We start from the raw sequence: 14,704 nt of genomic DNA, 5'->3' as shown, positions 1-14,704 counted from the left end.
AGCAATATATGTGGGGCGATGGCAGATGGCCTGTGGTGCGTAGGACGTGAAACGTCTGAAAGCAAACACCCTGCAACAATGGGCGGAAGGATCCAAGCGGGAGGAGGGAGAATAGTGTCTGGGGAATGTTCTTGTGGCCTTCCCTGGGTGCTCACGTCATTCTCGAAGGCACAATGGATCAACACAAGTATGCATCTATCCTTGGGGACCCACCATCAGCACAATGCGACGCATCACACAGCCCGCCGTGTATGTGTGTCATTCGAAAAGCAACAGGGTGGCCTTACGATACTCCCCCACCCAACAAACTCCACGGATTTAATACCAATTGAGAATCTGTGGGCTGTAATGTGCCATGGATCCTCAACTGAGAAACCTGGCGCAGATAGCACGGCACCGGTGTCGGTAACACACCACATCCCAGCGGCACCTTCCAGAACGTCATTGACTCTCTTTCTGCAAAAGGTGGTTATTCTGGCTTTTGACAGGTGGTCACATTAATGTGACTAGACATTGTATATACCAGACAGTTTTGTTCAGATAATGTACAACGTGTATCCAGATATAAAAATCACTATACTTCCTACTGCGGTGCCGCTTGCTTGCTTGATAGCCTAAGACAAAACAGGTCTGTTTGACAAGGTAGCAGAGTGAATACATTTTTCCATGGAAAACCAAGGATAAGACGGACAGATGCTTGGAAGATATACACTGAAGAGCCAAAGAAACTGGTAAACCTGCCTCATATCGCGTAGGGCCCCGCAAGCGTGCAGAAGTGCCGCAACATGACGTGGCATAGACTCGACTAATGTCTGAAGCAGTGCTAGAGGGAATTCGCTCCATGAATCCTGAAGGGCTGTCCATAAATCTGTAAGAGTACGAGGAGGTAGAGGTCTCTTCCGAATAGCACCTTGCAAGGCATTCCAGATATGCTCAATGATGTTCATGTCTGGGGAGTTGGGTGATCAGCGCAAGTGTTTAAACTCAGAAGAGTGTCCTGGAGCCACTCTGTAGCAATTATGTACGTGTGGGGTGTCGCATTGTCCTGCTGGAGTTGCCCAAGTTCGTCGGAATGCACAATGGACATGAGTGAATGCAGGTGATCAGACAGGATGCTTACGTACGTGTCACCAGTCGAATCGTATCTAGACGGGGGTCCAACTGCATACGCCCTACACCATTACAGAGCCTCCACCAGCTTGAACAGTTCCCTGCTGTCATGCAGGCTCCATAGATTCATGAGGGTGTCTCCATAACCGTACACGTCCATCCGCTCGATACAATTTGAAACGAGACTCGTCCGACCAGGCAACGTGTTTCCAGTCATCATAGTCCAGTGTCGGTGTTGACGGGCCCAGGCGAGGCGTAAAGTTTTGTGTCGTGCAGTCATCAAGGGTACACGAGTGGGCCTTCGGCTGCGAAAGCCCATGTCGGTGATATTTCGTTGAATGGTTCGCACACTGACACTTGTTGATGGCCCAGCATAGAAATCTGCAGTAATTCGCGGAATGGTTGCACTTCTGTCACGTTGAACGATTCTCTTCAGTCATCATTGATCCTGTTCGGCAGGATCTTTTTATGGTCGCAGCGATGTCAGATATTTGGTGTCTTACCGGATTCCTGATATTCACGGTACACTCGGGAAATGGTCGTACGGGAAAATCCCCACTTCATCGCTAAATCGGAGATGCTGTGTCGCAGCGCTGGTGCGCCGACTTAACATCACATTCTAACTCACTTGAATCTTGATAACCTGCCATTGTAACTGCAGTAACCGATCTAACAACTGCACCGGAGAGTTTTTGGTGTTGCCGACCGCAGTGCCGTATTCTGGCTGTTTACATATATCTGTATTTGAATACGCATGCCTGTACCAGTTTCTTTGGCGCTTCAATGTATAAACAGTTCGTTTAGTCACAAGTGGAACTTTTCAGTTACGAACAATCAAATAATGAAAAAGAGACCAAAATACTGTTTTTATAATATTTGAAACCTGTGACAACTCTGATTACTATACTGTTAGTTTACTATGCAGTTGATAATTATATCAACAACTAATTACGTATTTACTACTGCAACACGTAAAACGAAATCTCATTGATCATGTAAACAAAGCGATGATTTGGGCTACTGTATTATTTAGTGAAATTCTGTTCGCACCAAAAAATAATGTACGTATATATGAAACTATGTAGAAACATGTTAGAAATATTTGGATTGAAGCAATTTTTGTGTAATTAACAAAATAATCAGCGTTGTTTATTTGAATCATTTCATTTATGTTTCCATGAAAGCGACAAATATGCACTTGACCTTGTACCCTATATCACGTATTTCAGTTGTAACCACCGACTGATAAATTTTCTGTAATTTTGAACAACTTTGTGGCTGTAGTTAACAAAATTACTGCGTGTATCAATGTTTCGTTAGGTCAGCGAATGTATATAAGAACCGGGAGAAATCGCTGGGGCGACAAGTAAGAGCAAAGATTTCGACGAGGACAATATGACGTAATAAATATAGTCTGCACCTAAAACAACGACTGTCCTTCCATGATCATTATTTCAGCAGGAGTCGGAAACGGTTTGCTGCATTGTAAAAGGAGCAAAGCGAGACGTACGACGGGGAGAGAACGCAGAGCGAAGCGTAGAGAGGGAGAGAAGGGAACTGCGCCATGGCTTGCCTGTGGTTGTATCGGAGTGACCGGGTCGCGGGATGCGTGCGCGAGTCAGCAGGGACCAGTAGGCAACCTCGTTCTGACCACCCACGCGCTCTCTCAAAGGCAGCGTGTGAAAGTAAAGACCCCGTTCTGGACCGCGCATTTTACCCGTCACTGGTTTCGCTACCGATTGTGCTAGAGACGGTGTTAACGCCGCGCCGAGCCGCCGAGCGGTGAGCGCTACGTACGCGCAATGGCAGCACGAATTGGCTGGAATAACGTGGCGTATCTGGAACTGGAATACAAAAACTATCTATTCGGCCCAAGCTAGGCACGAACTGCTTGACGGGAGTGAAACGTGTCCTGTTCTCATTCACAACCTCCTCGGTCCGCCAAGACTAATCATTTGCCAACCTACTGACTCGGCCACGTCGGGGAGAGGAAACGTGTAACTAAAGAGACGTATTGGGGTCAACGGAATCTCCTGGAATACAATTTACACAGTAATGAACAACAGTCCTATCTCGTCGTTTCCATCCTGCCAAAGTGGCTGCAGTGTAACTGCAACGCTGGGGATGCGGGAGCAGTGGCTGCTCTTGAGTATTCAATCTGGATGTTCACAAATTTTTAGATTTAGGTAAATGTGAGAGTGTGAAATTAATAACATCTGCCGTATAACAGTTACGCTAATCAACATATTTGTACAGCTACGACCACTGCCAATAATAATAATAATACTCGTAACTTATATGAAAAAAAGAATGATTTGTTTTTGTGAATTTTTTTTTTGTTTTGCAAATATTTAAGTAGAGTTTAGGTCAAGAGTGAAATAATGTTTAGGCGCTGCAGTCATGTACTGTGCCGCAGATCCCGGCGGAGGTTCGAGTCCTCCCTCGGGCATGGGTGTGTTTGTTTGTCCCTCAGGATAATTTAGGTTAAGTAGTTTGTAAGCTTAGGGACTGATGACCTTAGCAGTTAAGTCCCATAAGTTTTCACACACATTTGAAGATTTTGAAATAATGTTTAACCTTTGACTGCTCTCCTATAAATAGGAGTTTTCGTGCTTTTTTATTTTTTCGGACAAGTGTACAAGATTCCTAAACACACATATTAGTTAATGAATTAACTTCTGGGCTAAAAACCAGACATTCTCACAGTGCATCCACACAACAACTTACGCTTGTTATATACTTCTTTGTTAAATGTTCACTTGTAGTCACGCGTATTTGATGTCGTCACTTTCTCAGTCACGGAAATGGTCTGGGAGGCCCTAGTTCCTTGGCGGTTGACTTTTCCTGGTAATTTTTTTTATGTTAGCACTTAAAACGTATTCAACTGATTTCATGTTGACACTGCTCACGAAATTCGATTCCTGCACAGTAGAAAACCAACTCCAAACGCAAACTACCTTTTGTGGAAATGATGAAATTCAAGTAGTAGGGCCTACTGTCTACCAACGTGGTCACTTGACTAGAATACGGAAAATATATTATGTTAAGTGGGCCTACATCAGAGATTAATCTGACACGGCATAACATCAACAGATGTCACAGCCGACGATGATGTGCTTTATGGTTCTCAGCGCCTCAAATGGATTACAGTATGATAAAATCCAAAACTTAATATACATCTCATTCAGAATACCACGAAATAGGTTTTTCTGTCTGTATAACTATAACACATACTGATACCCGACCTAATTTTACTAAATAAATTTTGGTGGTAAGTTTTTATGGGACTAAACTGCTGCGATCATCAGTCCATAGGCTTACACACTACGTAAACTCACTTAAAGTGACTTACGCTAAGAACAACATACACACACCCATGCACGAGGGAGGACTCGAACATCCGACGGGGGGAGCCGCGCGAACCGTGGCAAGGCGCCCTTAGACCGCGCGGCTACCCCGTGCGGCTTTACTATATAATGAGTAAATTGGCGTATCTGAGGAGTGTGCTGCCTTCTAGCGGTATTTACTCAAAGCGAATGGGGAAAAAACTTGCTGAAGTGTGCTACCACCTGGTGGCACTGACGTAAAATTGTAGTTGATTGGTAAAGGCTAGCTGTGCACGCAGTGAATCGTGCACGTTGTTTATCAAATCCATATGTATTTGGCCCATAAGGCAATTACGTCACGCCAGTTGCACATGCGAAAAAGCTCCTTAAAACGTGCGCAATTGCAGTTGTGCTCGCTATCCTGATGCCAAGCTGCACGGAGCCTAGAAGAGTAACAATGTAGCATAACATGGTAGATTTAGTACCATGTATTTTAGATTAACTTTTCGTTTAATAGCATTCAAAGAAAAATATCCAAAAAACCGCAAAGAGCTCTTGTGCTCTTTCACAACAGTCGCCACTGTGCGGGAGTGTTGGCCCAAAAAAGTAATAAACAGAAAATTAATCATCTTTACGTAATGTTTAAGATAGCTCTAAATAAAGTTCTTGTGATTTGGTAGGTGCAACTCAGTATCTTCAGAATAATACACACGTCAAAAAAAGTTTTGCATCACCTCGGTTCCGAGAGTTTCGGAACCTGTACAGAAAATTGGAATAGAGATCAACATAAACATCATATCCGCCGTTTTTACTGCTCATGAAAAAGAAACATTGCATGTTATGCCACCATAGCACGACACCTTCAGATGTGGTGGTCCAGATTGCTGTACACACCGGTACCTCTAATACCCAGTAGCAAATCCTCTTGCATTGATGCATGCCTGTATTCTTCGTGGAATACTATCCACAAATTCATCAAGGCACTGTTGGTCCAGATTGTCCCACTCCTCTACTGCAATTCGGCGTAGATCCCTCAGAGTGGTTGGTGGGTCACGTCGTCCATAAACAGCTCTTTTCAATCTATCCAGGCATGTTCGATAGGGTTCATGTCTGGAGAACATGCTGGCCACTTTAGTCGAGCAACTCTTCCTCCATGGAACGCGTGAGATTTGTGATATGAAATGGAATGAGCGTTTAAGGACTGTAGTAGGGAATGGTCGTCTTGGGTTTGTTCACCTACAAAGGAGACGGCATATAGGACGCTGTTGCGAGTGTTTCGGATCTGCACGAGGTCTGATTAAAGGAAGACATCGAAGCAGTTCGGAGACGGGCTGCTAGATTTGTTACCGGTAGGTTCCAATAACATACAAGTATTACGGTGATACTTCGTGAACTCAAATGAGAAATGCTGGAAGGCATCTAAAACTGACATCAGAACGATTCTACTGCCGCCAACGTACAGTTCGCGTACGGACCACGAAGATAAGATAAGATAGATTAGGATTGGTACGGAGGCATATAGACAGTCATTTTTCCCTTGCTCTGTTTGCGAGTGGAACAGAAAAGGAAATGAGTAATAAAGCTACAGGGTATCCTCCGCCACACACCATACGATGACTTGCCGAGTGTGTTTGTAAAAGTAGATGGAGATGTAGAGCAGAGACACGGACACTGAGAAAGGAGGAAGGAAGAAGAATAGAAGCATCTGAGTTGTGGATGGGGGGGAGGATGGAAGGGATAAAACGGGCAAACAAAGTGAGAAGTGAGGTGGTGTTAAGAAGAGTGGGGGAAGAGAGAAAAACTGTAAACGTAATCGGAAAGAGGCAACGCAATTGGCTTGTACATTGAATGGGAAGAGTTTGTTAACTCATGGTCGCTGTGGAAGGAACAGTGAATGAAGGACGAAGAGGAGGACGCAGAAGATACCAGATGGTGGATGGTCTTGAAAATGGAAATTTATCTTAATTGCCAATAACTTATATTTCAAAACGTTTTTTAACTCGTCTCTGGTTTTCGATAATGCTTCTGTTTAATTTGATTTCACTTACTGATTATTGATGTGTAGCAGAGTAATGATGTCAGAGATAGAAATTATTAAATACAGTATTGATAAGGTTTTCTCGACTGCAACGCTTTTTAATTTCTATCTAATTTTTTGTTCCTAGATACATGGCCATGTTATACCTTCGAACATTTTTTCAAGTAATTTTCCGGAGTAATTTTTGTAATTTCAGAAAAAGACTGCAGCGTATTAAAAGTGAATGCCGTAATTTAAAAATGGAAAAAGAAAATTCATTAAACTTGTATTCTAGGTAGAAAGTGTGCCAAAGTTGTACAACACTCTTCCCTACTGAGCCAAGTGCAGCTAGTGCGGCGGTTTCATCAGCAGCCCTCCCTTCCACTTCCCGCGCAGACAGCACGCGATATGAACAACAGCCGACATTCTCGATTACCAGAATTTTCTCTTTTTACATCATTGTCACTGCTTGACGAGATAATTTCTCGGTTTGACACACAGGATGGTGTTGGTGTTACTGACATTTTATCTTTGTCGCTTTGCTATATGTTACGCCGCAACCTGTTTTTACTTGATCTGCTCAACACTTACGTTTTTATACATCTTAAAGGAATATGTTTGGTTCAAATTGACAAACTGAAATACCGTGTCGTAATACAAAGAAACCACGTTCACTCCATTTACAATGTCTGTTATAAACCTCTGTCATCTTCCTACGCCAACTAAATAAATCTCACAAAGCGCACAGCTCTTCTGTGAACGTTGTCAACTTATTCAGCCATCGCAACTTGGCTAGAGTGCCAGAACGTGTTGTGCAATCTACTTCTGCATTTTCTCCAGTTCCCCCACTGAACGGCAAACCAGTATCCGTTCTTCCCACTATAACAATGCCGTGGCCGCTTCATTGTATACAGTTTCGAACTGTCGCATGAAAGAATTTCAATGTCACTCACTCTACGTGATACACCGCTGGAAAACGTATGTTTACGTATGCACTTTAAAATTCGTACATTTCAATGTCACTCACTCTACGTGATACACCGCTGGAAAACGTATGTTTACTTATGCACTTTAAAATTCGTACATTTATATTACAGTCTTCAGTTGGCCGCTACGTCAAGCATAAATTGTCTGCTAAACTTTCCAAATTCACGGCAGTTATCACGGGAACTGCATGATCCGCACAGTGATGGCGGTAACCTCTATGAACAGTCTACGTGACCATAGTTCCTTAAACAAAACGTTACGCCCAATCTTTTAATCATTCCAGAATTATGAAGCTAGAGTTGCTCAACGCTGATGTGTCGAGTAGAAGTGTCAGCGACGTGGAGGAAAACAGCCCCCCCCCCTCCACACACACACACAGTACACTTGACTATATGTACACCGCCTGTCTAATGAACTGTTTCTCTCTCTGTTACAGCCACAAGAATTCCATCGTCCTTCGGACTCAGCTGTCGGTTCGCGTGCACACCATAATCGGTGAGTACCTCCACACATACGTGGGTTTCGGTCTTGACGCACATGTGTGCATCATATTTCTTTTTACTTCTTGAATGATATTGGTTAAAAAGTGTGTTTTTGCTCCTCATATTCGTGTAACTTCTTCCTGGCTTATTACTTGTGTACACATTCTTAAGGAAAACTCTTTTTAACACTGCAGGGATCAAAACACGAAGATATTTAGCAGCAGCATAGGCTGTGGCGTGGAAGTGGCGGCGGGGGACGGGGGTTTGTGAAGGTGTAGTTATAAGAAAACAGTGATATCGTTTGTTTATAGCACTACTATCGACACATTTACTAAAATGTTTTAAGGAAAACCTCACTAGTCCGCCTTCACTAATGATAATATGGAAAACAATAATACGCAAAAATGTTCGCTGAGAGAAACAGCATTACCAGCAGTTCGCTAGGTGTGGAACTACATCAGTTCTCAGCATACCTACAAATTCTGACAATTCATAATTGAGTTTTGGTTCAGCCAAAGTAGAAACCCTCAATCAGAGAATACCTTAAAAAGTTAAAACCAAAACCGTAATCTAACATGCATAAAATAATATCACACTTAAAATTTAGATAACATAGAACTTGCAACAAGCTCACCATAACGTTGGTGTGAGCGGATTTATTTCACTAATTGACGGCCTGCTTCGTCTCTCGCACATTCTTCATCCAACGTTATGAATAGCATCAGACAGTAAGCTTATAAGAAGCGTTTAGTACCGTTAAACATCAGCCCGGAAAGATAACGTAATACAAATATCAAAACTTGGTAATTTTGGAAACAATGTTTTAACAGTATCTACACGAATATACCCCAAGACCTCCCCATATACAAATTACGATGAGGCAGAACGAGGTAGGCAAGGTCATTGTGTGCTAATGATAGTGTGTCTGTTCTCGCCTTTTAGTAAATAATAAAAAAAAGGCGCACCGTTTCAAAACTACCACACAACTACACAAAGCCACTGTGGCACGCCAGGGAATCCATAACAAATATCAAAGATTATTAACTGAACACTCCCATGCCTGAAAGCTTCCATGAGCAATCCTGTGTAGACGACACACAGCACCCTCGTGCACTGCAGGCGCAGTTTTCACGGGAACCAGAAAAACATCGTTTGGATTAGTCTTCATGTGTTTCGCTTCGCTCTCTCAGTATCGACAGCTGCCAACTTCCACTCAGCACCGCAGGCGCATGTTTCCAGTCTAGCTATACGGTCCTCTCCATCAGTCTCCTTTCCGTCACCACGGCTGCTAGCTTGTTGATTTCGGGTGGCGCTGGCGAGGCTCCGCTTATGATACCACCGTCCAAGCAAGGCAAGAAAACTACTGTATCCTTGGCGCCACCTGCCGGATCGGAGCGGAACTCTCTCTATGCTGAGAAATGAAGGGTACAGTGCATGCAAAATGCCTATAGAACCATCACCGACAGTGCTTTATGGATAAAGCGAAACGTGCCTGGTGAAAAGCTTCCGTACTTTGCAGTAAGCTTAAGAGAGAATAACGTATTAGTCATACGGCCATCCAGACAAACATATCAAGTTTTTTATCTTCAGTTTAAAGAATAGTCCAGTGAAAGCGTTCATTAATTTGTAATCATTCTGTAAGCAGCCCCTCCCACGAATGGCACCTCCTTGACACGCTAAAGGTGGCACAGCACCGCCTTAAAGACATTCACATTGGTATTTCCATTTTTTTTATAACATCTGAAGATCCCAGCTTAACAGTTGTTACTCTTGTAGTTGCGGGGACAGGGCGCCATCGATCTTTACGTGAACTCCAAGCCACGCCGTCGGCACCACGTGACCTGGGCAAATCTCCCGCCCAGAGCTGTGTACAAGGCCGGCCATGACCTCCAGCCGAAATGGAAGCTGCCTGCCGTCTATTGCGGGAAGCGCACCAGCGGTAACAGATCGAGTCATGCGCGATGCAAACCAAAGCGCACGTCAGTGTGACGTCGGCATCCTCCCAAACAAGGCCGCCCACGACACCTGGAGCGAGGAAAGTCCAAAGATCGTCAACCGTAGTAGAGAGCAGACAGTAGAGGTCGTCAGAGAAGAAAGAACTCTGATGACAGTCGACGAGAGGAAAAAATGAAAGCTGATGAACGAGCGGGAAGGCTAGTATATCAAGTCGGTAGTACCAGCTGTTCTGGCAAGTATTTTCGGAGATTTCCAGTGGCTATATCGTGAATACCGGAAATGTCCCTAACAATCCCCTCCAAATACCTTCCCAGTTGAGGAGATGTACATTATCCCCCTTCTCCCGTACCCATGCAATAATTGAAGCAGATCTACATATGGCTGCAAAGAGTCACACTCTCGAACAACCCACATTCCTCCATAAAGAAAAGTATGCGATCCTCAGTCAGGCTGGAGCACTGGCTGCGTTCACAGTTCACGTAGCTGCTGGAGACATCGAAACATTCCTTTGGTAGTTCACGGACGGCAAAGGAGCTCGTATGGTGAGGCATCGGATACGATAACAACATGGGGAGGGGAGCTACACAATAATACGTCAGAGTTTACTGGAGGACAATACAACTTCGTCTTCAGAAGAAGAGGATGAGGGACAACCATCAGCCACTGAAAATCACGACACTGCAAACAGCTCAACAGAAGAGGCAGTGAAAATACAGGGCAAATGACAACGAGGAGACACAAAGACGAATACCATCAACATACGAACAATGAGAGTAGTGGAAGAAGACAAAAACTGAAACCAGCAACAGATACGAGCAGCTAGAGGCGAGAAACCGGTGCAGACAGCTGGCAATCAAGAATCACTTAAACCAACTGAAACTAAAAACCCACCCATAGTGATTTATCACTGCTCCAACAGTGTCAAGCTGTGCAAGGAGCTGAAGAGCAGGAAGGAAAATGGTGTAGTGCCAAAGACACAAAATTCGATACCATATACGACGTTAGATATACACTACGCACGAAGATACGAGTGGAGCACTATGTTTGTCGCAATGAACCCGCACATTGCTAATGTCGCCAGCTTTGGACTCAGATAACAAACTATTGCTGGTTTCCAGCACGTTGTGTGAAATGTGGCAACATGCACTGAACTCAGGGGATGCTCTGGCAAAATGCACAGGTGTCAAATGTCATCCAGCATCTTAAAGGGCTATAGTGAGTTCCAAAAAGAATTTAACCCGCTGGATCACCTACAAATAGTAACCAGAAGGGGAAAATAACTGCAGAGGAAGGCACGACTGAACAGCTTGAGCCGACTTGTGCAACTCGAGACTCCCGACGGGAAAAATCAAACCCTTAACCGATGAGCGACGATCAATAAGGACGAATGACAACAGAGCGGAAGACGTATTACGTCTCGGTCCTATCGAATGACAGAGCAGTTCACAGAAAAAGTGCGACGTACAGCCACGGACAGAAATCAGAAAAAGCTATGACAGAATTCATAGCAGGTCTGACGTACCTGAGCAGACGGAACGTACTGAATAAAATGGTCGACATCAGGAAGAAGGTGCGCACAGCTAAGAACAAATTGACAAAAATAATCATGCTGGTTGAGGCATTAGTGATCTTAGAGATTTAGATTGTTAAGATCGCTAACCATACAAAAAGACATAATCAGTACTTCTGAATGCGGATGGTGTACAACACCGGCCGCCATCGACATTGAGATACGAAGTTACGCAACATTGGCGATCTTCGATGGGCGATAAAACAATTTAATGACTTAGGCAGTGCAGCATCAGCAGTGGCATAAATTCCGTATCGAGATACTTTAACGAGATTGGATGATCATGGACATTTACAGAGAGACATCACAACCCACCTGACAAATCGAAATTGGGGAAATGAGATAAAAAAGTTACAGGCATTTGGTGTTTGATTCTCGCAGCGTCTCGAGTATCGTATATATTGATTGTCATCCCTGTGACCTGGCCTTTGCTTACCGTTTAATCTTCACTCTAACGAGTGATCGGGACTCTGCCCCTGAGCCGGCCGATGTGGCCGAGCGGTTCTAGGCGCTACAGTTTGGAACCGCACGACCGCTACGGTCGCAGGTTCGAATCCTGCCTCGGGCATGGATGTGTGTGATGTCCTTAGGTTAGTTAGGTTTAAGTAGTTCTCAGTTCTAGGGGATTCATGACCTCAGAAGTTAAGTCCCATAGTGCTCAGAGCCATTTGAACCAGCCATCTGCTTCTGATTGCTCTGCCGATTCTGCTTACGCTCAAGCCATCTAACTTCCGACTGAGTGCTGCCTCAGGCAGGCTAACTTGACACCCCATTTTGTCGTTTTACTACTCTTCGTTTGGCTTTGAAAATTCACATAAAACCCCATAATGTAATTTTCCCTCAAACCACTAGTAAGTTTTTCTGAATTGCTCGGATTAATTTTTTTCCCGAAGCTAGACATTACGTTGGTTACTTTGATACCCCGTTTCCCATTCTTCCTCTGTCTATGAAAATTGGTACAAAAATTTCCTTCAGTTCCTAGTGAATTAAGGGTTTCTTAATTATGCTGATTACTTACAATCAGTTAAACCATTTTTTGCAAAACTAGACTTCATACTGGTTAATTTGATATCCCATATGTCCATTTCCCACCCTTCATTTGAGTATAAAAATTGGGACCAAAATTTATTGTTTAATTTCTTGGGAATCTTGTTTCTTTTGGCGTTCAAACATTTGGCAAAAAAACACTTATCTTGACGCAAACAATTTTCTACTCCGTAAAGCAAGGCATTCTGTCGCAACGGTGGAGCCCGCCGTGCTTTTAAGGCTCTAAATCGCCCTCGTGGCCATGGTTGTCCAGTGCCTCGATTGCCGCTCCACCTTTGTGACGAGCATGTTACAGAGCTGCGTGTGCCTGACTGAGTCGTACCATGCTGCTTTCTGTGCATTGTGTGTTAGTTGTTGCTGTCGGACAACAGTTAGGGAGAGGCGGCGAAGCCTTACTGTTGTACAACGTGTACATTAATGTTTTAAAGAAAAGTAACTATAGCATACAGCAGACTATAAACTGTGCTGTACCGTGCCCATCACAATGTAATAAGGCACCCTAGAATAAACTGTGAAGGAAAAAAATCTGATCCATGACACAGCCAGTGGGTGGAGTTAATACAAAACTGGGTCTAGCATAAGTGGGAAACCAACTTACAAAATCAGATATCCTTTTCGTTATCGGTTTTGAAGTTACAGAAAATTGTTACAGGATTGAAGAACATTTCTTCGCCTTGGAACTATAAACATATCATACTTAACTGCTGAATCTCCATATGGACCGAAGAGAAACTAACATTTTGTGCTGAAGTTGCTTTGTCGACCTAAATTCCTGAATTGGCGACCAGTGTGCGCGATGCGCCGTTGGACGCTTTCACGACCCCCCACACCCACGCAACACGCAACACACCTCGGCTGGGCGGGTCCAGCCAACGCTGCAGGGGCGAAAGTAGCAGTTTCAGCGTTTGCTGAAATGTTCAGCAAATATTTTGAAAGTTTCGATACGAACGCGACCGACTGAGAGCTCACCAAATACATGTCATCTGCTGTATTCCATTTACCTAAACTGAAAGAATGTTAAAACTTTTTGCCAGGTGGTGCAACTGCTCACGTGGTTGCAGTTTCAGTAGTTCCATCTCATTTTTCGCGGCAACCAGCAGCCCTTCAAGTTCACGCATACACATGCAGACTTACATCTTATTACAGTTTATTTGCGTGGAACTGCAAGAATCTCTTCCTGTACAAATAAAACAAATTATATCGCAATCATAAAGCAAGAAGAATGCTTGGCCTGCGTTATAAACTAAAAAACTTAGCATGGTGCTATAAACCAGACAAAAGTGTTCGATTCTCTCCCTCCTTAAATTAAACATACTGGCAGTGAATCTTAAGAATTCAAACAGTTCTAGCAACAAACTCTGTCTATATTTCGGAAGTATAAGTAACTCACAACAATAATTTTTCTAAATTGTTGATAAATCTGCAATTATTTTCTATCTGCAATAACCTAGTACTCAGGAAATTTGTTTTCTGGTATGGGTGTGTTAACCATGAACAGTTCGATGCGATTATATTTTTTAATTGTGTCTCACTGACTTTTAGTATGGACGTAATGTAGTGGTAATTATTAAGAATCTCTTAACTGTCAGTAAATATTCCGAATATACTTTATTTTACAACTCTTACACTTCCTTTTAATTGTATGTTAATCTGTTTTATTTGCTCATGTTATATTCATTTTTAGTAATATTATGATTATAATGTGCGCAAAAATATTTTACTATATTGTTACGATTTAACAGTTTAGTATATTGTATCTCATATCGTAATTTGAGTCTGATATATTCACTTCATTATATTTCACTTTGCGCTGTAGCAGTCTATGTAACAATGTTTGTAATTTTTTTTTACTTGCCCTACATCCAAGCAAATTTCTCGCTAATTGAATACACAAGATTCTAAATAAATAAATACAATATTTGACAGCTGCTGGACGAATGTTGTATACGATGAATTCACATGTTTATGGATTTCTCAACCTGCCTATGATGGACGCAGGAAGGAAAATATATTGTTCTATTCCTGCTGAATTGTTTAGCAGAGACTTCGGAAAAGACAATTGAGAAAATTCTGGATGTACTTCAGCCGTGCGAAATTTATGATAACTACAGAGGCAGCCCCTATTGTACATTTAGCGTGGGTCCATTTCGTTCTGTAAAATAAATTTTTGTTTGCTTTGAAATAGGTATAATACTTTGCGGAGTTTTGT

General features: G+C 43.0%; 1 protein-coding gene across 6 annotated transcripts in view; it reads left to right on the top strand.

The window, feature by feature from the left end:
- Window positions 1-14,704, top strand: part of LOC124613025 (FH1/FH2 domain-containing protein 3) — a 647,968-nt gene that overhangs the window by 471,374 nt on the left and 161,890 nt on the right. For all 6 annotated transcript variants that reach the window (XR_006979594.1, XM_047141585.1, XM_047141584.1 and 3 more), the window contains one exon: window positions 7,877-7,935. Coding sequence is in view for 5 of the 6 variants with exons in the window: in XM_047141585.1 (XP_046997541.1) it covers window positions 7,877-7,935 (59 nt within the window). In the remaining variant the exon portion in view is untranslated. The remainder of the gene's footprint in view (window positions 1-7,876; window positions 7,936-14,704) is intronic.

This window comes from Schistocerca americana, chromosome 4 (genome assembly GCF_021461395.2).
Source record: "Schistocerca americana isolate TAMUIC-IGC-003095 chromosome 4, iqSchAmer2.1, whole genome shotgun sequence".
NCBI classification, from domain to species: Eukaryota; Metazoa; Arthropoda; class Insecta; order Orthoptera; family Acrididae; genus Schistocerca; species Schistocerca americana.
Note: the sequence above shows the minus strand (reverse complement) of the source record. Positions and strands in the feature narration are given on the sequence as shown.